This window comes from Salmo trutta, chromosome 32, assembly GCF_901001165.1.
Source record: "Salmo trutta chromosome 32, fSalTru1.1, whole genome shotgun sequence".
Lineage (NCBI taxonomy): Eukaryota > Metazoa > Chordata > Actinopteri > Salmoniformes > Salmonidae > Salmo > Salmo trutta.
Window position 1 is genome coordinate 12,618,001 of NC_042988.1, and position 27,048 is coordinate 12,645,048.

General features: G+C 42.7%; 3 protein-coding genes and 1 non-coding gene across 6 annotated transcripts in view; 1 reads left to right on the forward strand and 3 right to left on the reverse strand.

Annotated features, from left to right (window-relative positions):
• kcnh4a (potassium voltage-gated channel, subfamily H (eag-related), member 4a) overlaps positions 1-11,700 on the reverse strand; it is a 28,148-nt gene extending 16,448 nt beyond the window's left edge. The window contains exon 1 of the mRNA XM_029727625.1: positions 11,612-11,700. Within this exon, the coding sequence (XP_029583485.1) occupies positions 11,612-11,687 (76 nt within the window). The 5' untranslated portion in view covers positions 11,688-11,700. The remainder of the gene's footprint in view (positions 1-11,611) is intronic.
• Positions 11,701-15,010: 3,310 nt separating this feature from the next.
• Positions 15,011-16,257, reverse strand: LOC115170609 (orexin-like). Its single transcript, XM_029726865.1, has 2 exons — positions 16,176-16,257; positions 15,011-15,518 (listed from the first exon to the last, which is right to left on the reverse strand). Exons 1-2 carry the CDS (start codon positions 16,239-16,241, stop codon positions 15,129-15,131), a joined length of 456 nt encoding a protein of 151 aa, XP_029582725.1. The 5' UTR covers positions 16,242-16,257; the 3' UTR covers positions 15,011-15,128.
• Positions 16,258-20,348: 4,091 nt separating this feature from the next.
• The window catches only part of LOC115171114 (inactive phospholipase C-like protein 2), an 83,052-nt gene continuing 76,352 nt past the window's right edge, over positions 20,349-27,048 (reverse strand). For all 3 annotated transcript variants that reach the window (XM_029727627.1, XM_029727626.1, XM_029727628.1), the window contains exon 6: positions 20,349-22,483. In XM_029727627.1, the coding sequence (XP_029583487.1) occupies positions 22,067-22,483 (417 nt within the window). In that variant the 3' untranslated portion in view covers positions 20,349-22,066. The remainder of the gene's footprint in view (positions 22,484-27,048) is intronic.
• LOC115172008 (U7 small nuclear RNA) lies at positions 26,150-26,202 on the forward strand. Its single transcript, XR_003871348.1, has one exon. It is a non-coding gene; the product is annotated as a U7 small nuclear RNA (small nuclear RNA).

A 27,048-nucleotide genomic window follows, 5' to 3' on the forward strand; every position in this document is an offset into this window, starting at 1 on the left:
TACAGCTATAAACATTTATGAATGATATATTCTTCCATAGTGAGTTGAACAACTCATCTCCATAAAGAAATGTTTTGCAGGCAGCTGTTAAATGGACCGTCTCCCTCCCATCTGCTCCACCCTTTCTAAAGGGTTGCAAAGTAGACTGTATTGCAGCACTGTGCATCATTGTGCAGAGACAATTGCCCCTCACAGATGTCTCCCACAATCCAATGCCTGTCCGTTGTCACCTGTCCCCAACTATCAAGTCCATTAGGTCACTCCAAGTCCATTGGGTCACTGCCGTATAGAGTTACCATAGGAAATGATTCCACTGACTGAATTCAATTCCATAATGTATCTATTCATCCACTGCTCTTCCACACAGGGGTGGTTTGCATTGGACAAGATAGAATTTCATGGCCAGAGTTTCCTATTCTCGACTGTACATGTGGTGATGGTCTGGTCATACCCTGTCAATCAATACACTAATTATCTCCGTTATTATTAGATGCATAGTGCGTAAACACTGAGGTCACAGTTTGAGTCTTTACATAAGCAGCCCATTATCATTAGCTAATGAGGCAATCTGGATAAGTCCTCCTTGAAACACAAGAAAATAATAGACATTTGCATTGACAATACTGTAGATGTTGTGGCAGTATTATATACACACTAAGTACACAAGTCTAATTGATCATTAGTTCACACAGAGTGGTGAAGAGGACCTAAGTGCTCCAGATCTCTTGTTAAGTTCGTTCTGCCACAGTCCGACCCCCAGGCAACCCTCAGCCTACTGAGCCATGGACTAAGTCTGGCTGTTGTAGAAAGCTGTAAAGATGGAGGATATCTTTAGATTGAGGTTGGTAGTATACTGTTACTGTATACAGTATTTCCTCTAGAGAAAGACATTCAACTCTTGAAATGTCACAGTCTCTAAGTGACTCATGTAGAGATAATTAGTACAGAAGCTACATGAGACTTTATGTGCCCAGGCTTGGGTTGCCATAGCAATTTGTAATTGTTTTTAATAAAAAGCATATGGCGAAGATGTTATTTCCACAAGGAGGAGGTAACCAGGATAATAGATTTGCAATAAGTTAATCCTATGGGAAAACATACTGATTATTAAAAAACCTGAGGTGTATTTGGACCAATAGAGTTGTTTTTACAGTAGCATCATGATTTTCATTGTTACTTGGCTTAGACTGATATAGACAAGTGAAACAAGGTTGTTTTTCTAAACCAAAGCAAACAGATGGTAAGTCCTTTCTCCAACATGACTCTATCATTCTGCTAAAATACACCCAGTCTACCAGTCTTTCCCCCTCTCTCTCTCTCTCTCTCTCTCTCTCTCTCTCTCTCTCTCTCTCTCTCTCTCTCTCTCTCTCTCTCTCTCTCTCTCTCTCTCTCTCTCTCTCTCTCTCTCTCTCTCTCTCTCTCTCTCTCTCTCTCTCTCTCCTCTCTCTCTCTCATCTCTCTCTCTCTCTCTCTCCTTCTTTTTATCTGATGCAAGAATGGCAGAATGGAAGTTCATAGTGAAAGCCATATCGAACCTTCAAAGCTCTTAAGTGCTTCTATTTCTCATTGCCTCTTTCATTTTCTCCCAGAATAATTTCTGAAATGACCGACCGCACGACAAAAGGGACTTCTTTACTTTTCAGTTCATGCACTTGTAGCTTCAATAATTGACATTAGGTGACGAAGAGCAAAACCCAAACCAATCTACTTACATTACACAAGCAAAAAAGCCAGGCCCTTTGTGTCAATCAAATCAAATCAAATTGTATTTGTCACATGCGCCGAATACAAAAGGTGTACAGTGAAATGCTTACTTACAAGCCCTAACCAACAATGCAGTTTTTAAAAAACTTTTTTTTAAACAAAAAAAATACAAATAAGAAATAAAAGTAACAAATAATTAAAGAGCAGCAGTAAAATAACAATAGCAAGGCTATATACAGGGGATACCGGTACAGAGTCAATGTGCGGGGGCACCGGTTAGTCGAGGCAATTGTGGTAATATGTACATGTAGATAGAGTTATTAAAGTGACTATGCATAGATAATAACAGAGAGTAGCAGCAGTGTAAAAGAGGGGGGGGCAATGCAAATAGTCTGGGTAGCCATTTGACTAGATGCTCAGGAGTTTTATGGCTTGGGTGTAGAAGCTTTTTAGAAACCTCTTGGACCAAGACTTGGCGCTCCGGTACCGCTTGCCGTGCGGTAGCAGAGAGAACAGTCTATGACTAGGGTGGCTGGAGTCATTGAAATCACAACAACAATAATCACAATTTGTGAATTGAAATGGAGGGGAAATGCTATTAAATAATTGAATGCCTCAATTAGGAGGGTAAAGCTGTGTGTAGCTCCCCTCCCACACATACAGACTGAATCATTCTGTGGAGCGACAATGAGACAACAATGAGAGCTTTAGCCTCATTGTGCACACAAATACAACTATTGCTGCATAAACGTTGCAATGATAACTCCGCTCTGACATCCCGATACCATAATCCACAGAGGGCAACCTGAAATGTACATATAAATGGGAATAACTGTACAATGTGTACATGTGTACTGTACATAGTAGTTTATTTGCATTCGGGCAACGACTAAATAATGTATTAAGAGTGAAATGAGAAATGACATAATGGATTGTTATAGAGGGAACTGTCCTTCGTCACAGCCTGTTACAGTCCACCAGACATTACTAGGGTTACTCATTTGGTTGTGTATGGGATGGATGGAGTTACGTATATTAGCCTACTTTTGCAGAGTGGGTGACTGATATCGATACCCAGGTGCTGTTTGATTGGCGCTTAACCCCTACATAATTATGTTCCTGCTCACATGTTGGGATCATTTGGCTCTCACTTTCCTTCATTCTGTAATTGCTTGGTCCATTCACATTACACAATGGAGAGGGTCATTGAGTTGAGGGAGGCAGTCAGACATACATTGCAAACATACCCACATCCACCCATTTGTTGTCGCGCATGCTATTAGAATATTATGTCATAGGTCATAGGTTGAAGTCAATTATTTTGACATCTATTATACACTGTGTGGGCTCCTGAGTGGCGCAGCGGTCTAAGGCACTGCATTTCAGTGCTAGAGGCGTCACTACAGAGCCTGGTTTGAGTCCAGGCTGTATCAGAACCGGCTGTGATTGGGAGTTCCATATTGCGGTGCACAATTGGCCCAGCGTCGTCTGGGTTAGGGTTTGGCCGGGGTAGGCCGTCATTGTAAATAAGAATTTGTTCTTAACTGATTTGCGTAGTTAAATAAAGGTTAAATAAAAAAAATAAAAAAATGAAGAAGCTGCCCAGAAGGTCTTGAACTCGGACAGAAGAAAGTCAACGTTTTGGACTATTTTATCAGCTCCCTACAGACATTTCAAGCTCCAACTACTACCTCCCACTTCCCCCAGACCGGTTCAGTCTTGTCCATTAAAGCTTTTGGCCAGCTCCTCCACCCACACCATGACACGGAGGACCTGTAACCCCCAAACTTGTGAAAAAAGTTATTCTGACTCTGTATTTGTGTGGGTGTGTGTGTGCAGCCTGGTCTCATAGACTAGACGTATTAGTATGATATGTTACATTTGGTATGGTTACGTAAGACAGCAGGCTACTTAAGGGAAAAACGAAAATAGGGTGGTTGTTCGGGGTGGATGGGTAAACAGGCGTATAACGTGAACATCTAGCAACCCAAAGGTTACGTGTTCAAATGTCATTACGGACAGCATTAGCATTTTAGCTAATTACAACTTTGCAACTACTTAGCATGTTAGCTAAACCTTCCTATAACCTTAACCCTGAACTTTATTTATTTATTTATTGTACTTTTTACCCCTTTTGCTCTCCAATTTTGTGATATCCAATTGATAGTTACAGTCTTGTCCCATCGCTGCTACTCCCATACGGACTCGGGAGAGGCGAAGGTCGAGAGCCATGCTGCCTCCGAAACACAACCCAGCCAAGCCGCACTGCTTCTTGACACACTGCTTGCTTAACCCGGAAGTCAGCCGCATGTGTCGGAGGAAACAACTTCCAACGGGCAACCGAAGTCAGCGTGCATGCGCCTGGCCCGCCACAGGAGTCCCTAGTGCGCGATGGGACAAGGACATCCCAGCCAGCCAAACCCTCCCCTAACCCGGACGACGCTGGGCCAATTGTGCGCAGTCTCATGGGTCTTCCGGTCGCGGCCGGCTGCGACACAGCCTGGGATCGAACCCGGGTCTGTAGTTACACCTCAAGCACTGCGATGCAGTGCCTTAGACCTCTGTGCCACTCGGGAAGCCCAACCCTAACCTTAACCCTTACCCTAACCCCTAGCCTAGCTAACCTTAGTCACCTAGCTAACGTTAGCTATAGCCACCTAGCTAACATAGCCACCAATCTAACGTTAGCCACAACAGATTGGAATTCGTTACATATCATACGTTTTACAAATCCGTAGCGTATTGTACGAATTGCAATGCATTGCATATCATACAAATTGTAAATCGTAACATATCATAAGAAATGGGATGATGGACATCCACCAATGAATACAACCCAACATATCATATATATATATATATATATATATATATATATATATATATATATATATATATATATATATATATATCAAAACGTAACATATCATATCATCATAATTGGAGTGTCCTGGGTTTACGTTTACTCTGTTACGTCTACTCCTGAGTCCAGGTTGGTGTGTGTGTGTGAGTGTGTTTGTCTTCACACTGAATTCATTAACTCAGCCAGGACACAGATCAGCGGCCACACACTAGCATGATGTCATGTCCCACTTCTTGTAACCCACTGAGAAGAGTGTGATCCAATCTGACCATGGGAAAGTGCATCATGCAGCTTCGACAGTAGTCCATTAGTGACATATACTTATTGTACAAAACATTAGGAACACCTTCCTAATATTGAGTTCACCCCCTTTTGCCCTCAGAACAGCCTCAATTCATCAGGGCATGAACTCTACAAGGTGTCTAAAGTGTTCCAAAGAGATGCTGGCCCATGTTGACTACAATGATTCCTACAGTTGTGTCAAGTTAGCTGGATGTCCTTTGAGTGGTAGATCATTCTTGATACACACGGGAAACTGTTGAGCATGAAAAACCCAGCAGCATTGCCGTTCTTGACACACTAAAAACAGTGTGACTGGCACCTACTACCATACCCCGTTCAAAGGCACTTAAATCTTTGCCCCTTCACCCTCTGAATGGCACACATACACAATCAATGTCTCAATTGTCTCAATACTTAAAAATCCTTCTTTAACCTGTCTCCTCCCCTTCATCTACACTGATTGTGGATTTAACAAGTGGATTTAACAAGTGAATTTAACAAGTGACATCAACAAGGGATCATAGCTTTCATCTGGAATCACCTGGTCAGTCTATGTCATGGAAAGGGCAGGTATTTCTAATGTTTTGTACACTCAGTATATATCCTATGGTCAAAAGCAGAGGTGCTTAATAGATGACAAACTAAATGCATGAACTGTGAACACATATGACTAATAATAAAATGGCTTTCAGGTTGTGAGTGAGCTAAAAGAAAGAGGAGCCTAAAGGCTCTGTGCAGGCTTTCATCTTTTTAAAGATGTGGTGCAATTCTATACTCCAGTGTTCTGTGTGTAAAGAAATAGGAATAACTCCTACACAGCTGCATAGACCTAGTGCACTCATGGATCTTAAAGGGATACTTCAGGAGGCAATGAAGACCTTTATCTGCTTCCCCAGATTATTATGACTCTGCGTGCAGTTTGAAGGAAGTTGCTAACTAGCGTTAGCTCAATTGCTAACTAGCGACAGCGCAATGACTGGAAGTCTCTGGATTTGAACTGACACAAGTTAACATTGGCTCGCTTCATTGCCAAAATCCCGAAGTATCACTTTAATGAGGAGCAATACAGACAGCAAACACAACAGCCCAACAAGTGGCACTTCAATCCAAAACAACAGCACACACACTCCTCTGCTGAGCTCTCACCACTCTCTCCATCACTGTCACAGCCTGAATTACTGTCTTGACTGGCTGCCCCTCTCCAGTACCACTTACACACAGTGTTGACTGGCTGCACCTCTCCAGTACCACTTACACACAGTGTTGACTGGCTGCACCTCTCCAGTACCACTTACACACAGTGTTGACTGGCTGCCCCTCTCCAGTACCACTTACAGTCAGTGTTGACTGGCTGTACCTCTCCAGTACCACTTACACACAGTGTTGACTGGCTGCCCCTCTCCAGTACCACTTACACACAGTGTTGACTGGCTGTACCTCTCCAGTACCACTTACACACAGTGTTGACTGGCTGCCCCTCTCCAGGACCACTTACACACAGTGTTGACTGGCTGCCCCTCTCCAGTACCACTTACACACAGTGTTGACTGGCTGCCCCTCTCCAGTACCACTTACACAAAGTGTTGACTGGCTGCCTCTCTCCAGTACCACTTACACACAGTGTTGACTGGCTGCCCCTCTCCAGTACCACTTACACACAGTGTTGACTGTCTGCCTCTCTCCAGTACCACTTACACACAGTGTTGACTGGCTGCACCTCTCCAGTACCACTTACACACAGTGTTGACTGGCTCCCCTCTCCAGTACCACTTACACACAGTGTTGACTGGCTGCCCCTCTCCAGTACCACTTACACACAGTGTTGACTGGCTGCCCCTCTCCAGTACCACTTACACACAGTGTTGACTGGCTGCCCCTCTCCAGTACCACTTACACACAGTGTTGACTGTCTGCCTCTCTCCAGTACCACTTACACACAGTGTTGACTGGCTGCCCCTCTCCAGTACCACTTACACACAGTGTTGACTGGCTGCCCCTCTCCAGTACCACTTACACACAGTGTTGACTGGCTGCACCTCTCCAGTACCACTTACACACAGTGTTGGGGAGTGGTGAACTACATACAGTTCTTCTAGTAATTTAACAACATTTTGTAGTAGTAGTGGAGTGGTAGTTGGACTAAGTAGTAGTTCAACTAAATTCAAATCTAGGTAGTGTTTTCAGTAGTTAATAATTGTTTTGCCATGTAGCGGTGTAGCTTCAATTTATAGCTAGAGCACTCCTAATATCTCTAGGAGTAATAAATATAATTTTTGTCTTCATCTGTTGTTGTTTACTACTGTATTTTTGCTAGCTAGGGCCATTTACTTTAAGTGCTGTCTGTCTTTCCAGTAGCGTACTTAGTGTATGAACTGCTGACTGCTCATAACTTGCAGCTGATTGTTGACACATCAACCAGGAATAAAGGGCAGGGCAATTTGTGACTGTTATTGTTTTGGTAATCAGTGGCTGTATTGGAGGGGGAGTGGTTTGTCCTCTCCTATGCAATCAGCAATTAGTACCGGGAAGTGTGCTCTTCACCTCTGCTAGGCAATTAGCTATTAGTGTCAAGCCAGTCAAGGCTTCAAGACGGGTCACTCAAATGAGACTGTTCTCCTCTGTGTCACGGAGGCTCACCGCACTACCAAAGCTGACTCTCTCTCCTCTGTTCTCATCCTCCTAGATCTATGCGCTGCCTTTGACACTGTGAACCATCAGATCCTCCTCTCCACCCTCTCAGGGCTGGGAGTCTCAGGCTCTGCACACTCTTGGATTGCTTCCTACCTGGCAGGCTGCTCCTACCAGTTAACGTGGAGAGGATCTGTGTCTGCACGAAGTACTGGTGTCCCCCAGGACACCACTACTGGTGTCCCCCAGGACTTGGTTCTAGGCCCTCTCCTCTTCTCTCAATAAGTAGCCAGGTGGTAAAAGCACATAGCTGTATTCATTTACATCCACTAGATGGCACTGTCCCTATAAGATATCCATAAATAATGTTTGAGGGAGGTTATGGGATTGCGCACGCGCAGTGTGTAGGAGTGAGAGCAAGTAATTACACTGGAGAGCTGTTGAAATCCATCGTGGGTCCAACGATACTTTAGATGGGTAAATAATACTTTTTTATCTTACTCTTGTACCGGAATATATCATATTCTGCATCATCTGCAGTGTATAAGAGTTTGTTTTGTAATATTTATGCAAGATGGTAATGTTAGCCTGTTGATACTTTCAGGTTGACATGAGGATGTTAGCTTCTTGCTAGCTGAATACCAGTGCTCTCAGAACCACGTGGTGGAGTTGATGATAACATTATTTGAAGCGTGAGTAATTATCAGAATTACATTCTATTTCATGTAAAGCTTCAGGGTGTTGTATTTTGTTACATTTTTTTATCGTAATTTAAATGTTTGATATGATATTTCCCCCAGTGCAGTATAGGTGAGATGTTCCATGTGGTATTAGGGTATCACCTCGACAATGTGTTTGTAAGTATTCCTATTGTTTTATGACAAAATGTATTTTGGTTTTCCATGCACAATGTCATTTTGTTTATGGACATCTTGTACCCAGAAATTTGAAATGTTAGAAAGTCCATTCTAACTGAACATTGTGGTCTCTGTATTTTCTTGTGTTTTTCTATAGAAAGCAGAACCACTACCGTTTATGCATTTCACTTTGTACTTATTGTACTAAGATTGTTTTTATGCACTTTACTAACAGATTTATTTAACGTGATCGTGATTTAAACTGAACTTTACTTTACGGTGGTTTAAACTTGCGGTGATTACCCTCTTACATTATTCTATTTTAAAGTTAAGCTTTGACAGAATAAACAACCCCAAATTAGTTTGTGTCCTGTGAAGGGTTTTCTTTCGCCAGGCTGCATATACACAGGGTTGGGGATGTAAGGGATTACAAAAAAACGGTAACTGTAATCTGTTACATTACCAGCAAAAAAATTGTAATCAGATTACAGATACTTTTGAAAAACTAGGTGATTACTTTGAGGATTACTTTTCAATTCAGAAAGGATGTTTGCAAAAGAAATCTTTGACGCTTCTCTGTTTTCTTAATGACATTCAAATCAGCATTGAAAAAAGGCGCAACTCTAAGTTTGTTCCATCTGAGAGAGTCTGACCACAAGTCAGAGACCACTATGATGACACACAAAATGTGTTTGATGGATCGCGGGAAAATATCAGAAATAGGCTTTTGTAGGCTACAGTCCAAGCTATATCTTCCAATGGTGCGACTGCTGTCAGCATCCAAATTTATCCAACTTGAATAAACGCTTGGAGGTAAGGATGAGAGCTGTGGTGTAGTCTACGGTGATACAGATATCACTTATTATTGGTACCTACATACCGCATTTATGTGAATCACAATGCTGCTCTCTCATTTAGCTAGTTGTGCCTTACGGCTTGTGGTTGTCGTGGATGGCTGTTCAGAAATCTAAATGTGTATTTGAACCCAATAATGGTTGAATTTAAGATGCCTATCATTCATTGTTTTTTAAACCAGCGGACTTCCAGTGAAAAATGCTATTTTACAACAGATGCATAGTGCGGATCCCAGCCTATGGAATAAAAGTGGGGCTTTTATTGCTCAATCTAATTCATGCTGATAAAAAACTAAATCCATAGGCCTAATGGACACATGCTCAAATGTGTACACTTTTGATAGACTTAATAGGGCAATCTGTAGTTGCTACATCCATTTTTGGACTTATAAATGATATATAGTAATGTAAAGATATCATTTAATCATATTATTATGTCATGCCGAGGACGCCAGGCTGCCCAGTACTACGCACTCCTGCCACCATCATTACACACACCTGTGTCCCTCGTCACACGCTTCAGCGATTCATTGGACTCAATCACCTGTTTTCATTACCTCCCCTATATTTGTCTGTTCCCTAGGTTGTTCCCGGCTTCAGCGTTATTGTCGTCATGTTGTTTTGTTCCCCCTGTTTTGACGATGTTCCTGTTCTGTCACTTGTCCATTCATTAAATGTTTACTCCCTGTACCTGCTTCTCATCTCCAGCGTCAGTTCTTATTTTATTATTATGTATTAGAATGTATTATGTATTATATTATTATGTAGTAGAAAGCGATTGGTTAGAATAAGCCTACACAACCAACCATAAAGTCAAATTTAACATCCATACATGGCCAGCTATGTAAACTTTAACATTGATTTATCCTGCAATAGATGCCATTCAATTGGTAACATACATTTTTGTCTTACTCTAATGCCTCTTAAGGGAAAAGTAATCTAAAAGTAACTGAATGTAATCAGATTACGTTATTGAGTTTGAGTAATCCAAAAGTTACGTTACTGATTACAATTTTGGACAGGTAACTAGTAACTGTAAAGGATTACATTTAGAATCTAACCTACCTGACCCTGCATATACACCAAGTCACTCGGCTCCGTCATATCCTCACATGGTCTCTCCTATCATTGCTATGCAGATGACATTGAACTCCTTTTCTTCTTCAGCCCCTTCTGACACCCAGGTGAAGACACACATATCTGCGTGCCTGGCAGATATTGTGCCTGGCCCACAACCTTAAGCTCAACCTCGACAAGACGGAGCTTTCTTATTTCTCCTAGATATAGGACAGACAATTCAAAACCTTATTCCTTAGGATTTCTTTTTTTTATTGTCTTTTTTGCCATTTATGAATGTGTTATTCAATGTGTTTCTGTGGTATTTGGTACTAAAGGCCAAATTCAATATTTTATCAAATACTTTTTAAATATATTTTTGGGATACCTAAAGGGTCCTAAAATGTTAACTCAAATAGCTAAATGATCCATGGTAGGACCATCTTAAAACAATTCCATATCCCAGTTTATAACCCCCCCAACGTCTTAGACTGTCACGGTCGTCGTAATGGATGGACCAAGGCACAGCAGGTATGTGAATGCTCATTTTATTTAACACGAAACAAAACAAGAAAACGATGACCGGACGACAAACAGCCTTGTATGCTCACACAGCAGTACAAAGAACAATCTCCCACAATCCCCAAAACAAACAAACTCCTAATTATAGGACCTAAAATCAGAGGCAACGATAACCAGCTGCCTCCAATTGAAGGCCCCAATCCCAAATACTAAACATAGAAATAAACACCCTAGAAACAGACATAGAACTGTACAACATAGAACTAAACCAAAAACCCCGGAAACATAAATAAAACGCCCCTCTACATAAACACACACTCAAAACCATATAAAACAAATACCCCCTGACACATCCTGACCAAACTATAATAACAAATAACCCCTTTACTGGTCAGGACGTGACATAGACTCTAGAATTTGTATTAATCACACAGCAGCCCCCCCCCCAAAAAAAACAGTTGTGCTTCTCGATGCTTCTAACGCTTGACACCATGCGCTTTGAATGAGATAGTCATAAATATATTTAAATCTGTATAGCAGTAGTTCTGAGTTAAAATGTAAAGGTAACTGCCGATTGAGCCAACATATGCAGCATTTGCAGTCTCCACGAACGCAGGGACATTGCCTTTAAATCGAGCTATAATGCTGATCTTCCGCAATACTTCGGCAATAATCCTGCCCAAAATCAATAGGTAGTCATATTTTCATTGACCCGCTGACGCAAAATCAAAGTGGAAATCTTACAATGAAAAGTCACAATGTATTAAACACAACTTGTTCACAACTTGTAAATTACCTCACCAGTGGCACAAAGGCAGAAAGGCTTGAGTAAAGGGTATACTTACGGGTGCCATCAAAGTGGTTGGCGATGGTGTCCAGGAAGGTGTTCTGGGGGGCCAGGAGGCCCTTCATCACAGGCATGTTGTCCAACGATGAAGACACAGCTGGGCTCACCAAGTCACTCCATCCCCGAACAGACAGAGCTGAGAAGAGGGCGAGTCAGACCAACGTAACTCTGCAGTCGGCACTTCAACAGATACTTCCCCTTGATCCTGTCTCAGCACTCAGCTACAGGTCAGCTGGGTATCAGTGGCATTTACCTCAGTCTCAGGTTTATAGTCTTCTTTCTTCCACCTTTCCTCTTCTTTATCCCAAGTAAGGCTGATAATCTTTCTTTCTCTCTAGCTCCTTCCTTCTCTGTAGTGTGGGTAGTTATTCTTCTCACCTTGGATCAAGCTAAGGTGTAACTCACTGTCAGCTTAGAGTCATCAAGTTAGGTAGTGTATCTCTCTGTTCTTCTCTCCTCACAGATCAGTCTGAAGTCTCATCTAGCCCCAGCAGGAGAGCAGGATGCGCACGCCACTTCCGTTATCTGAGTCAGTACTCTCTCTCTCTCTCTTCTCTCTATCACACAGTCTCTGCCATTCTCTATCGCTCTATCACCCCTCTCTCCCTGTTTCTGTTTCTCTCTCTCTCCCTCCCTCTACTCTCTTTTTCTCTATCTCCCTTTCCTCTTTCTCTTTTGTCTCTCTCCCTTTCCCCGAAAGCGAGAACCCCCTGCTACTCTCCACTTCTCACTGTTTATTAACAATACATTTCTCGGTTCGTTCTCCTTCTTGCGCACGCCTTCAGGCTCTATACCTTATCTAACTCTGTCCTCTCGTCATCTCTCTCCTTCACACACTAATAGACACTCTCTCTTGTTGCACCCCCTCTAACAGAAACACTGGCAGTCAGTAGACCAGTGAATCTCATCTGGCTTTCTCTTTCATTCTGCCTCTCCCCTCCCTCTTTTTCTGCTATACACACCACTGCCATCATCCACTTCTGATCCTGTATCCTTACAAGGAAATAGGGATGAGAATACCCATGTATACCTGTTGACATGCACAGGGAGGCAAATTGTACACACCCGCATGTAGGCACACACGCACGCACACACACAGCTTTAGAATATATAAGGAACAAGATTCACATGTATATACATAAACACATACATCATCAAAAGCCTATAAGGTCTTATAAGCATCTTACCCAGCTAGCACATAATGTTCTGAGAACCATGTTTCTTAGAGCTTGGTGAGAGCATGGTTGTCCTCTGGTTATTTTGCATACAACCTTCTCACAACGTTCTGGGAATTGTTCAGGATAGTTGCTTGGCCTTGGAACATTCTCAGCACATTTAAGGAACTTGACAAAAAAAACATTTTCATTACTTTAACAGAACGTTTCCTAAAAGTTCAAACCTGGTTACATTTAATTTAACTTTTGGTAATGTTCTAGAAATGTTTTGCAACTGGTTTGGCATTGGGAATGTTCTCAAATAGTTCAGAGAACGTTGAGAAACAACGTTCTTCTGTGGGAATTTCAGTATTTCAGCATAACATTTCCTACAGGTTTCCTTGTGGTTCTATTTAAAGTATTGTTCCCAAATTGTTCCAAGAACGTTAAGAAACAATGGTATTCTGTGGGAATTTCAGCACTTCAGCATAACGTTATTTGTAGGTTTTCTCATGGTTCTATTTAAAGTCATGTTCTCAGAAAATTAAGAAGACTTTCCATAAAAACCACAAGAAAACATTAGTAACGTTCAAAGAATGTTTTAAGAATGCTTTTTAAAACATATACATTCTGTTCTCAGGGTCAACAAGGGGTCTCTCTATCCTCTATCTTGTTAAGTGTGTTCAGGTGTGTTGGTCGCGACCACTAATTGGTCACACCTGATCTTAAGGAGTGCTTGTTTCCTTTGAAATGCAATCTGTTTGAATAGACTAAAATGAACAGTTTTGAATGAGTGAAAAAAAAACATGGCATGCTAGCTCCATCCTGGATAGAAGCTCATAGGTTCAAATCCCACTGATGCCGTGCCACAATAAAAAAGAAATGTGTTTGCATGATTAATGCTAAGCAAATTCATTTCCGTATGTCCTATCTGTGCTTGGAGTTCAAAACAATTAACCTAAGCTATCAGTGTTATTAAAAGTCTTATTGAAACAGTCAGTGAAAGTTGAGGAAGTTCCAAAAAAAACTCCAAATAACCTTTACATTTCATTCTCAGAATGTTAATAAAACCTCCCAGGAAAACTTTCAGGGAACCATAGTAAACTGTTCTCAGAACCTCCCTGCAACCTAAAAATGTACATTCCCAGAACCCCAAAAAAACGTTCAGTTTTACCAGTCAGGAAAATTATGGCTTCGTTCCCAGAACCAATGGGAAACCAAAAATGTACATTCTCACAACATGGAAGGAACCAAATGTGCTAGCTGGGTAGCTTGGTACTGCATGAGTAAATGAATATAGAAATGTATCCCAGACAGACTCCCTCTCTCTCTTAAGCACCTGTTCTAATTAGCACCTCCTCTATACCTACCAGGCGATCTGACATGTAACCGAGAGAAAACATGGCACGGTGAGCGTGTGTTGGTGTTTTTCTGTCGATATAGCATGGTGAATTGTTGGTGTGTTTGTGACCAGGTGAGTGGATGGAAGTACTGTACGCATGAAGAACACACAAACAAGACTGCAGAATAGACTGAGTCTTTACTTCCTTAACAATGGTTACAATGATGTTTTTCAGTTATTACCTATATATAAAGTACAAACATTTAAAAAGAAGCTACAAGGTAAGAAGATCGGGACAAATAATGTGGCAAGAGAATGTAATGCAATGATGGAGAAATACAGTGGGTCTTGACCTCGATATGTGGCTATACAACAGACTACAATATGTGGCCTCTGAGTAACACAGAGATCCATTCAGACTTGAGCCTTGAAACAGCTCCATGCTGCCCCCATGAGAAAAGTTGTGAAAGAGGAAGAATCATGGAGTCAGTTTCGAGAGGCAGGGCAGGTTAGAATGAAAGAGAGATGGAAAATACAGCATACCTCCAGCTTTCACAGAAACCAAGGTCTTTCTGGGAAAAGTACTTTTCTGGTACATACACTCACTTGAACAAACACACCTACCCATGTGTTCATGGCTGATTGAGGGGTTGAGGATTTGGGCAGGTTGGGGCTATTGGCTATTGTGATGCCAAAACATAGACACAACTAGATGACTCAAACCTCAAGACAGTCACTTTCTTCATATTTACTTTCCCATCACCTAAAATACAAAGAGACACAAGGGAAGCAAATACAACGGTGCTACATGTGACCATTATCACATTTTATTACACCAATGAGATCATAGACAATATTTACAACATTACTAACAGAATTACTAACACCTACTCCACAAACAAATTAAATCTTAAAGGAATATTTTACCCAAAACCCATGTTTTCAAATATTTTTCTTTAGTCCATGTTTGACGCAGTCCCTCAAAAATGATGCATCAAAATTGATGTTTTCCAGATGAATCACTTGAATGGTAGTTGTAAAACCAACTGGGCCGTGGTAGTGGGGGCCGTCTCTAAAATGGGAAACAAGCACATGAGCGGTTCTGCTGTGTCTTCGGTCCTCTTCCCCATCGTCAAGATTCCCGCCGCTTGGTTCCGTGACCCGTGGAGTAGCTGATTCAACCGGCTCTGGAAGCGACGTTCATCAGTTTCTTTCCGTTTACCGAGTGTGAGGATTCCAGCGGCTGCGTCATCAGTGAGGGGTCCCCTTGTCCCCGTCCCATTACCTGAGCGACAGAGCAGGACGTAAAGACGGCAGGAGTGGGATTTCTGTCTGCAACAGTTGGCAACCCCCTGAGCGTCACAGGCCAGATGAGAGACGAGTAGCAACAAGATGAGAACCTTGAGTTTCTGTCAGTAAAAGCAGATACAGTATTTCAGTGTTAGAACTTTATGAGAGAGAGAGAGATTCACATTTTTTAATGTCACATGCACAAGTATAATGAAATGCCTTTCTTGCAAACTCAAACATAAAAAAAGGAGAGCGTGAGATAGAGAGAGAGATGCATAGGCCTATGTTAATATAACTTTATGGTTAATATAAAAAATGAAGGCTAAAATGTACTCAGGAATATTAATTGAGGACAATTTCAGAAAGCTTTTAGTCATGTCTGCTAACAACTATCAGTTTAAGAGTGTTTTCTTCAGACAAGGTCTTATTTTTGAAAGATAATGATATTGCTTAATATCCTTACACCCATTACCAAAAACCTCATTCCATAGACTGAAAGGAATTCAAACCCATGAAAATATCAGGGCAGTGACTGACACACTAAGTGCAAATAGTGGTGTTCCATCTCCATTCTAAAAACACTCAATGCAAATTGGGGAGCGTTAGCGAGCATTACCATTCCAATTTAAAAGCATCCAAAAACAATACCTGATGTACTTTTCTGAACATCCCCTTTTGTACCTACATGACCTTTGTCTGAGGACCATAATGGCAGCTTAAAATATTCCACAGTAAAAACATCTGTAATAAAAGCTGTGTTACATAGTCAATCCTACCTTGGTGGTTGAGCATGCTGTGTCCATCCCTGGTGCTGTAGTAAGGTGCTTTGTGTTGAAACACATGTTCTGTCAAAGGCTGTGGGGTCCACTTCTACTCTCACCTCTCTCTGAATCCTTTTATAAGGCCCTATGTTGTCTCATTTACACCCTCCACAGACGTCATTAAGATATCTTTAGTCCAGTCGACGGGGACATCAACAAAAAGACTGTCCATCAATGCTCATTTTCTGTTGTAGCGTTTGACTCGTTTGCTCATTTGATGAGTCTATCAGAAGTCCTTAATGACTCTGATCCTGCCACAGACCATCTCTAGGATATTTCCTGGGTTTTGAGTAAAGTAGTGGAATGCTATTATGTCAGGGTGGTGGTGAGCTTCGTTAGGACATAGCGTTATGATTAGTGGTGAGGGAGACATGGTTAATTAGCTGCAGCAATAGACATGGTCTCATCAAAGGTATGAGGGAATGCAAAGAACCGTCCCTGATAACCTTTAGAAGCTGACTGAATGGTCTGTAATTAGAGGGTCACCTAACAGTCCTAATGAGGGCTAGTGATCATTCTCTCTATTGTATTAAATATGACGTGTCGCTCCGGGAATACTGACACACCTAGAACAGTGTGTTTGTTGTTTCAGTGATGTTATCCCTCTAGCTATTGGTCATTGGTGGTAGAGGCACCTTGTTCCCCTTTCCCTATAGGGCGGCAGGTAGCCTAGAGGTTAGAGCGTTGGGCAGTGCTTCATTTGTAAATCTGGAGGTCCCGGAACACATAGTGGGCGTGAGGGGGGGTTATCCAGGGGGATCTGAGTTACCGGAACAATTGAGAAAAAAAGTGTCAAACACTATATAGCAGCGCAGCAGACAGAGTAAACAGCCAAGTAGCCTACTATCTATGGTGGTGAAATGGACAGCACTCTCCAAGGTGCTGATTAATTCAAAGCATTTTAGATGTCACTGCAGTACGCCCACATACTTGAGTATAGCGGCGAGGCTTACACAAGTCCACATTTTCTGTAGCCTAATTTTTTAGACATCAATGTACAGCAACATTTTTAAACGTCACCGCAGAACACCGTTTTCCCTGTTGACCAAAAATCTACATTTTAGTCTCATCTGACCAGAGTACTTTCTTCCATATGCCTGGGGATTCTCCCACATGCCTTTAGTGAACACCAAACTTGTTTGCTTATTTTTTTCTTTTACCTATTTTTTTCAATTTTCGCCTAAAATTACATACCCAAATCTAACTGCCTGTAAATCAGGCCCTGAAGCAAGCACTTTGAAGTTTGTGGAAATGTGAAGCAATGTTTTTTTTCTGTCTGCTCTTCCGTAAAGCCCAGTTCTGTGGAGTGTACGGCTTAAAGTGGTCATATGGACAGATACTCCAATCTCCGCTGTGGAGCTTTGCAGATCCTTCAGGGTTATCTTTGGTCTCTTAGTTGCCTCTCTGATTAATGCCCTCCTTGCCTGGTCCGTGAGTTTTGGTGGGCGGCCCTCTCTTGACAGGTTTGTTGTGGTGCCATATTCTTTCAATTTTTTAATAATGGATTTAATGGTGCTCCTTGGGATGTTCAAAGTTTCTGAGATTTTTTATAACTCAACCCTGATCTGTACTTCTCCACAACTTTGTCCCTGACCTGTTTGGAGAGCTCCTTGGTCTTCATGGTGTTGCTTGCTGTCGCGGCTGTCAAAAGGAGAGGACCAAGGTGCAGCGTGTGTGTAGTTCCACATTTTATTTACTCTGTGAAACTATGCAATACATCAAATAACTGAATAGACAAAACAACAAACCATGACACAGAGGAGAAACAAACACTACTCAAAAATAATCACCCACAAAACCAAGGAAGAAAAACCCCTACTTAAGTATGATCTCCAATTAGAGACAACGAGGACCAGCTGCTTCTAATTGGAGATCATCCCAAACAAACCAACATAGAAATACAAAAACTAGAACCTAAGAACATAGAAATAGAACACATAAAATTAACCCCCCTGTCACACTCTGACCTACTCTACCATAGAAAATAACAGCTTACCATGGTCAGGATGTGACACTTGCTTGGTGGTGCCGCTTGCTTGGCGGTGTTGCAGACTCTGGGGTCTTTCAGAACAGGTGTACAGTTGAAGTCGGAAGTTTACATACACCTTAGCCAAATACATTTAAACTCAGTTTTTCACAATTCCTTACATTTAATCCTAGTAAAAATTCCCTGTCTTAGGTCAGTTAGGATCACCACTTTATTTTAAGAATGTGAAATGTCAGAATAATAGTAGAGAGAATGATTTATTTCAGCTTTTATTTCTTTCATCACATTCCTAGTGGGTCAGAAGTTTACATACACTCAATTAGTATTTGGTAACATTGCCTTTAAATTGTTTAACTTGGGTCAAACATTTCAGGTAGCCTTCCACAAGCTACTCCACAATAAGTTGGGTGAATTTTGGCCCATTCCTCCTGACAGAGCTGGTGTAACTGAGTCAGATTTGTAGGCCTCCTTGCTCGCACACGCTTTTTTTCAGTTCTGCCCACACATTTTCTATGGGATTGAGGTCAGGGCTTTTTGATGGCCACTCCAATACCTTGACTTTGTTGTCCTTAAGCCATTTTGCCACAACTTTGGAAGTATGCTTGGGGTCATTGTCCATTTGGAAGACACATTTGCGACCAAGCTTTAACTTCCTGACTGATGTCGTGAGATGTTGCTTCAATACATCCACATAATTTTCCTCCCTCATGATGCCATCTATTTTGCGAAGTGTACCAGTCCCTACTGCAGCAAAGCACCCCCACAACATGATGATGCCAGCCACGTGCTTCACGATTGGTATGGTGTTCTTCAGCTTGCAAGCATCCCCCTTTTTCCTCCAAACATAACGATGGTCATTATGGCAAAGAGTTCTATTTTTGTTTCATCAGACCAGAGGACATTTCTCCAAAAAGTACAATCTTTGTCCCCATGTGCAGTTGCAAACCGTAGTCTCTCTTTTTTATGGCAGTTTTGGAGCAGTGGCTTCTTCCTTGCTGAGCGGCCTTTCAGGTTATGTCAATATAGGACTCGTTTTACTGTGGATATAGATACTTTTGTTTCCTCCAGCATCTTCACAGGGTCCTTTGCTGTTGTTCTGGGATTGATTTGCACTTTTCGCACCAAAGTACGTTCATCTTAAGGAGACAGAACGTGTCTCCTTCTTAAGCAGTATGGCGGCTGCATGGTGCCATGGTGTTTATACTTGCGTACTATTGTTTGTACAGATGAACGTGGTACCTTCAGGCGTTTGGAAATTGCTCCCAAGGATGAACCAGACTTGTGGAGGTCTACAACTTTTTTTCTGAGGTCTTGGCTGATTTCTTTTCATTTTCCCATGATGTCAAGCAAAGAGGCACTGAGTTTGAAGGTAGGCCTTGAAATACATCCACTGGTACACCTCCAATTGACTCAAATGATGTCAATTAGCCTATCAGAAGCTACTAAAGCCATGACATCATTTTCTGGAATTTTCCAAGCTGTTTAAAGGCACAGTCAACTTGGTATATGTAAACTTCTGACCCACTGGAATTGTGATACAGTGAATTATAAGTGAAATAATCTGTCTGTAAACAATTGTTGGAAAAATGAAGTCCACCTGTGTGCAATCTAACTAATTATGTGACTTCTGAAGGTAATTGGTTGCACCAGATCTTATTTAGGGGCTTCATAGCATAGGGTGAATACATATGCACGCACCACTTTTCAGTTTTCTTTTTTTGAATTTTTTTAAACGTTATTTTTTTCATTTCACTTCACCAATTTGGAATCTTTTGTGTATGTCCATTACATGAAATCCAAATAAATATCAATTTAAATGACAGGATGTAACAAAATAGGAAAAACACCAAGGGGGATTAATTATTTTGCAAGGCACTGTATGTGTGGGGTACAGAGATGAGGTATAGCACCTGACTTTAGCAAAAGGCTGAATCCCTCATGCCCATTTCCTCATAGACACTGTCACTCATAACCTTTTCCCTACTATTTGTCCCCACCTTCTGGATCTGCCTCAGAATTGCTTCATACAATATATTCCCCATTCTTTTCCTGCAGAAGGAATCCTACATATTCATGTCAGGTAGGCTGCCAGCATAAAGACAATGACAAAGTGGAAGAATTGAAGAACAGGAGGCAGGACAAACAATGAAGCCAGTTTTAATGGGCCATTTTAAGGAGCTCATACAGAACCACATCACTTTGCAGTGAAACACAAGTCAGGTTATTGTTTGACCCAATTTTTGGAATGATGACCCCCAACCCAAACCCACCCTGACCTCTAACCCCTACACCCAACATTCCACACCACCTGTCTTGATCTGCAGCACAGAACAACAGGGATCAAGTCACTGTATATGTAGAAGCAATGTACTGTATATAAAATAATTGTAATATGAATATAACTAACATCAATTATAACAATCATATCAATGGGATATTTTGTTTTAGGGAGAATTATCAGAGATAAATGTAAAGGGTCTCTTTATTACTTGTACATACATACAGTATACATCTATATAGATTCATAGTTTCTCTTTTAGGTTATGTGTGTGTTTGATTGACAGCAGGAATCTGCCCCAGGTCCATGTTTCTCTTGTGATCTTTGACCTATAGAGTCCTTAAGCCTCTTCAGCGCTGACGGGGTCGACATACTGTTCCAGTTAAAACAGGCTGGTGAGCTCTAGCTAGTAGCTACCTTTTGAGAGCTGGAGCGTGGGCAGAGCACGGCCACACTCCCTGCATCCATGGGACGACGACAGCAACATACGGGACGTTACGCACACAGCCCCTGGAGAGGCGCTGGGGAGACCCCCTACTAAGCATCCAGGCATGTTGTGATTGACAATTAACAAAAATAAAAATCTTAATTAAGGGGCACTGTGCAAGTGTTTGGGGTCCTGCGGAGGTTGGAGTCTCCAGCAGGGGGAGCCAGCGCATCATTGCAAAGGCCAGGTAGGTAGCGACTGACAGATAGGCTGCAGAACTGCAGTCCTTTACCGTGTCTCTCACAGACAGCTCCCAGGTTTGTTTGTGCAGTAATGGTCCTCTAGCTAGGATCCCTACAGAGCTCAGAGTCCGTGTGAGCTGCTCTACGTTGTGCATTTAAAACGGCAGCCTCCTCCTCAGAGAGAAGGGCAAAAGGGTTGAAGCTCAGGATGATGCATGGAAGGGCAGATCTACAGGTATATGGAGTAAACATAAGGGAGATGATAGAGGAGGAGAGAAGGAAAGGGTCCAGGACATGCTATGGGTATCCTAGGGGAATCCAAAGGCGAACTTGTGCGGTATGAAATGCCATTGTAAGGTGCCTGTACCCGCAGGGCACTGCCCAGAGAAAGACAGCGAGACTCTCCTGACAGACTGACTGACTCAACGATTGACTGACTGAGAGACTGACTGAATTCGCTAATATGGGTGTTATTCGCTCTTTCGAATCCAAGAGAGATAAATAGGACAGGAGAGAGAGCTGACAGAGACATTTCTTCTTTGTCTCTAAAACAATACACTTTCAAACTTGTGTCTCTTGTCTTTTACGGCGAGTTTTCTTCCCCGTCCCTTGTTCTATTTGCTGTTTCTCTTCTGCTCTTTCCCTCTCACCATCTCTCTCCCTCTCCCTTTCCTGCTCTTTTTCCTTCTCCATCTCCTTCATTCTCTCCTTCTCCATCTCCTTCATTCTCTCCTTCTCCCTCTCCTCTTTTTTCCTTTCTATCTCACTCTGCCTGTCCATCTTCGGGGGTGTTAAAGGAACCATCCATGTTCTTTGCTCTTCTCCTCTCTGCTTCTCAAGCCCCCTCTCTCTTTCTATTCTCCCCTCCCTGTCTCTCTTTGGGTGGACTCCACTGCGGGTACAGGCAACGGGTCAGCAGGAACCATCGCTGGCCGTCTCGTTCTCAGAGATGGCATCGTGAGAGCCTGCTGCCCTATACTGTGGGGGCTGTGGTGGGAGGGGAGGCAGGAGCGGACGCTGATTCAGGGGATGGTGTTGAGTATGGAGCTGGGCCTGGAGCTGTGGTTGGGCCTCGGGTTGGGGTTCAGCCAGGTGTTGGGACAGAGGCTGGGCCTGGGGTTGGGTCTGGGCCTGAGGTTGGAGTTGGTGAGGTTGGGGTGGATGGTGGGGCTGGGCCTGGTACTGGGCCTGCACTTGCAGTGGAGGGTGTTGGAGCTGAGGGGAGGTAGCTCCGTTCTTGCTCAGGCCACAGGACTGGGTGGCACAGTGGATCTGACGCAGAGTGTCCAAAGCCTCACTCTTAGCGTGCTTTAGGAGGTCCGCCTGACCCTGAGAGAGCAAGACAAGAAAGAGAGAGAGAGAGACAAATGAGAAAGAGAGAGAGAATGCCGTCACTCATGTGTTTTAGTAATGCCCTCTATATCAGACGTTGTCAGAGGAAGGCCCAAATATATTTCAGATTCCAGTCACCCAAGCCATAGATAGTTCTCTCTGCTACCGCACGGCAAGCGGTACCAGTGCACCAAGTCTAGAACCAACAGGACCCTAACTATCTTCTACCCCCAAGCCATAAGACTGCTAAACAAGACTGCTAAATAGCTAATCAAATGGATACCCACTGCTGCTACTGTCTATCCAATTGCCTAGTCAATTTAACCCTACATAAATGTATATAGCTACCTCAATTACCTCGTACCCCTGCACATCAACTCAGTATTTGTACTCGCTGTATATAGCCATGTTATTTTTACTCGTCATTGTTATGCGTAATTCACTGTGAATTTATTCCTCGTGTCACTATTTCCGTTTTTTATCTTTCAGTAAGCATTTCACTGTTAGTCTACACCTGTTGTTTACAAAGCATGTGACAAATACAATTTAATGCGCTACATTATTTTAGCCAGCAGATGGCAGCCTACATCCATACTGCAGTGTGGTTGGAGGAATTCTCTGCGGTTCCTCGGAGCCCCTTCAAAAGTAATCTGTTGATAAGTGATCCCACACCATCATCATCATCCTCTTTATTTAGGAACACCCAGATGGGGAGTAAGTGGTCAGGGCAGGCATCCCGCTTTATGGCGTTGTAAAGTCAATCAGGGCAGTTTCCGTGGCTGCCTTGGTTTCTGAGTGAAAGAATGGGCTACTGTAGCCCTGCTGTCTTTATTCTGTAGTGTTGTGGGCCTGGATTCATCTCCGTAGACACAGACTGGAAAGACGTAGAAAGGGGTTCCTTGGTCTTCATCCTCAACAACAAAACAAAACCAGCCACCTCCAAAACGTGTGTCCCTAAAAAAAACCACAGACCCTCACTACTAACCACTTAACACTCCCCTCTTCTCTTCTCCCCTCTTGTCTTCCATGTCTTCTCTCTACATCCTTACAACTATCACTATCCCAGTATTTCTCTTTCTCCATGTCCTCCACCACCATCCCACCCACCACATCCCTTCACAGCCCACCTCAACAGCAACTGTCCCCTATTCTCTGACTCTGGTCGTCTCTGAAGCTCTCTGAGTCTCATCACCATACTCACATATCCGACCCTGGCGTCGTCAGCAGTTAGCTGGCTAAGGGAGCCTGAGAGACGTCCCTGTGGGACGATGCTGTTTGAGGCAGGGACCAGGGAACATGTCCTGTCTGTCTGCCTGTCTGTTTGTGGGCAGACAGGTTAGAGTGGCGTGTAGTTCAGGGCAGTTGAGGGTACAACCCTGGACAAAATGCCTCTTGTTCCCCTCTCACATGAGAGTAATGATTAGCGACAAGTATTCTACATGAAGTGCCTCAAAACACAATCCACTCCAACAGCATGAATTAATCAGATGTTTGAGAAATGATGTAATGTTCCTGTGTGAGTCACAAAGCTGGTGTCGCTGTGCCAGTCAGGGACTTGGCTGGTGGTACCGGAACCAAATCATAATGGGCTGAGCCCAACCATGTCTACGGGTCCACTCAATCCCGCAGCTGGCCTGGCCTGCACAACGTTCCACTGGGGGTTAGCCAAGGCTGAGGCTCCACAGCACACAGAACCACCAATCACACATCTCCATCTGTAGAACTCCTAACCAATCACAGTTGTTCCTTCCTCGTCCTTAACACAGTCCATTAACCTGTTTCTATAATTGTTTATTTTTGGGAAGGTTTATCTCAACCTCCAATTTGCCTCCAGATCTGAACATATGGGTCAGAGGACTCAGTGAAATAGGTTAGCTGTGGAGAGAGCACTAAGCAAAGAGAAGAGACTGGTGACAGGAGGAGCTTCAGCATGGACAGTCCTTTAATCATTGACTTCTAAGTTACTATGCTTCAAGAACAATACTGTATCTAGAGAATCAGACTAGCTGGTGTTGTGGGGGGGGGGGGGGGGGGGGGTAGGTAGTGGTCTCTACAATCCCATAGTGTCTTTGCAGCTTCTTAAGTTTCTATAAACGGAATGTGGAACCAGTGAGTTGGGCTGAATTGGAACCAGTGAGACTGCCTGCCTGGACTTGGGCTGCCAAGCCTGGCTGGCACACACAGACCCCACTGCCTAATACCAAATGCTCACCACCATAAAGAGAGGTAGATTAGCTGTTAATGTGCCCGTGTTTGCTGTGCTATGCAGATACGGACATGCAGCCTGTAGCCATAACTCACCGTACAGACACGAGGAAGGAGGAAGGAGAGAGAAGGACGAGGGGTGGAGGGATAGAGGGGGGTAAGGCATTAGGTTTTGTGGGTCCACGTTAGGCTTCTTAAGTGCTTAATTAAGTCCTTCAGTTCTATAGAGTGAATTAAAGCTTAATTAAGATAAGACTGCCAGCCACATATGCTGCCAAAGAACAATGAGTCCAAATAAAATAGGTTGAGCAACACCCTTTTTGAAGGTGCATCTAGAACTACTATTAACCTTGTCGAGTGGCTAGCACTACCTTGGAGCATTCTATTTCCATTCTCGCTTCTATCCTTTTCCATTTTTTCTTTGTTTCTGGTCCTGTTTGATGCAGCCCAAACGTCTCCCTGATAAAAAAGGTCCTGGGGAATCAAATGTGTCCCTGGTCACATCCTCCCTCTCTCTCTGGCTGCCAGCCCGGCGGAGCCCCAAACCAGGCTAAACACTTCACTCAATCCTGAATAATTACATCCAGATGAGATCGAAAACACACATCACACATTCCCTCTATGTCCTTATTTGTGTCTTGGCGAGATGGTGGCGAGGCTTAGTGCTTTATCAGTGTTGCTATTACCACAGGTAATGATTCATTGAGGCTGTGAAACGAGGGCGTTGGGCCCCACTTTATAGGATTGTGGGCCTGTGTCACAGGTGAGGAGACAGGGGAGAGAGGGCAGAGAAGGGAGAGAGGGGAGAGAGGAGAGAGAGGACATAGAGGGGAAAGGAGAGTGAGATGAAGAGGGAAGAGAGAAGGGGGAGAGCGTGACACCAATGGACCACCTAAGGGCACGTCTGCTGGGTCCAAACTCCCCGGAGAGGGGGTGATGGTGGAGAGGGGTGGAGCCTACTGTGCATGTTGGCTAACAAATGATGTGAGATGGTATCATCCCACATGAAAAAATACTACAGTTTAGTATAGAATATTTCAGTACTTACTATAGAAATCTATAGTAAAACATAGTATACTGTAGAATACTATACTACACACTGTAGTATCCCTCGATCATGTGTAGTACTTACTATAGAATGTTGTAGAATACTATAGTAAATACTACAGTATTATATATGCAAAAAAAGCACTGTAGTAAATACTACAGTAATTTCTGCAAAAACACTACAGTCTGCAAAAACACCATTTTTTTTTAACTGTAGTAAATACTACAGTATTTAATTTAAATTGACCCTACCCATTCCCTTCTCCTATATCGCAATTTGGACCATCCATAAGTGAGAATCCTACATGCCAAGTATTGACCATATATTGTGTTCTCTACAGGTTATAGAAAAGAGCAGAAGCTTTGAACTATCTGTTCAGACCCCAGTCCTACCTACCTACAGGTTCTGAAAAATGTGCTCTTTTAGTATTTCTCCAGTAGGTTTTCTGAAGGAGAAAGCCCCATATCTATGTCAAAGATAACAAAACAGAAACACTATGGTAAATACTACAGTAATGTCAGCAAAAACACTACAGTAAATACTACAGTATACTACAGTCCACAAAAACACTCCAGTATACTACAATCCGCAAAAACACTACATTAATTACTATAGTATATACTACAGTTTTCTTTTACTACAGTATTTATACTATAGTTAACTGTAAATACTACAGTATACTACAGTAAACACATTACATTTACATTTAAGTCATTTAGCAGACGCTCTTATCCAGAGCGACTTACAAATAAATTGGTGCATTCACCTTATGATATCCAGTGGAACAACCACTTTACAATAGTGCATCTAAATCTTTTAAGGGGGGGGGGGGGTAGAAGGATTACTTTATCCTATCCTAGGTATTCCTTAAAGAGGTGGGGTTTCAGGTGTCTCCGGAAGGTGGTGATTGACTACAGTGAATAATACTATAGCAAAGTCTGCAAAAACACTACAGTGAATACTCAACCCCATCCCCTCCTCCCTTATTCAGACCATCTCTGGAGACCTTCTCCCATTCCTCACTTCCCTCATCAACTCATCCCTGACCACTGGCTGTGTCCCCTCTGACTTCAAAATGGCCCGAGTCGCTACCCTCCTCAAGAAACCAACACTCAACTCATCTGGCATCAAAACCTATAGACCTGCATCCCTTCTTTCTTTTCTTTCCAAAACACTTGAGCGTGTTGTCTCTGATCAAATTTCTCGTTATCTCTCTCAGAAAAGACCTTCTTGACCCTAACCAGTCAGGCTTCAAGATGGGTCACTCAACCGAGACTGCTCTTCATTGTGTCATGGAGGCTTTTCGCAC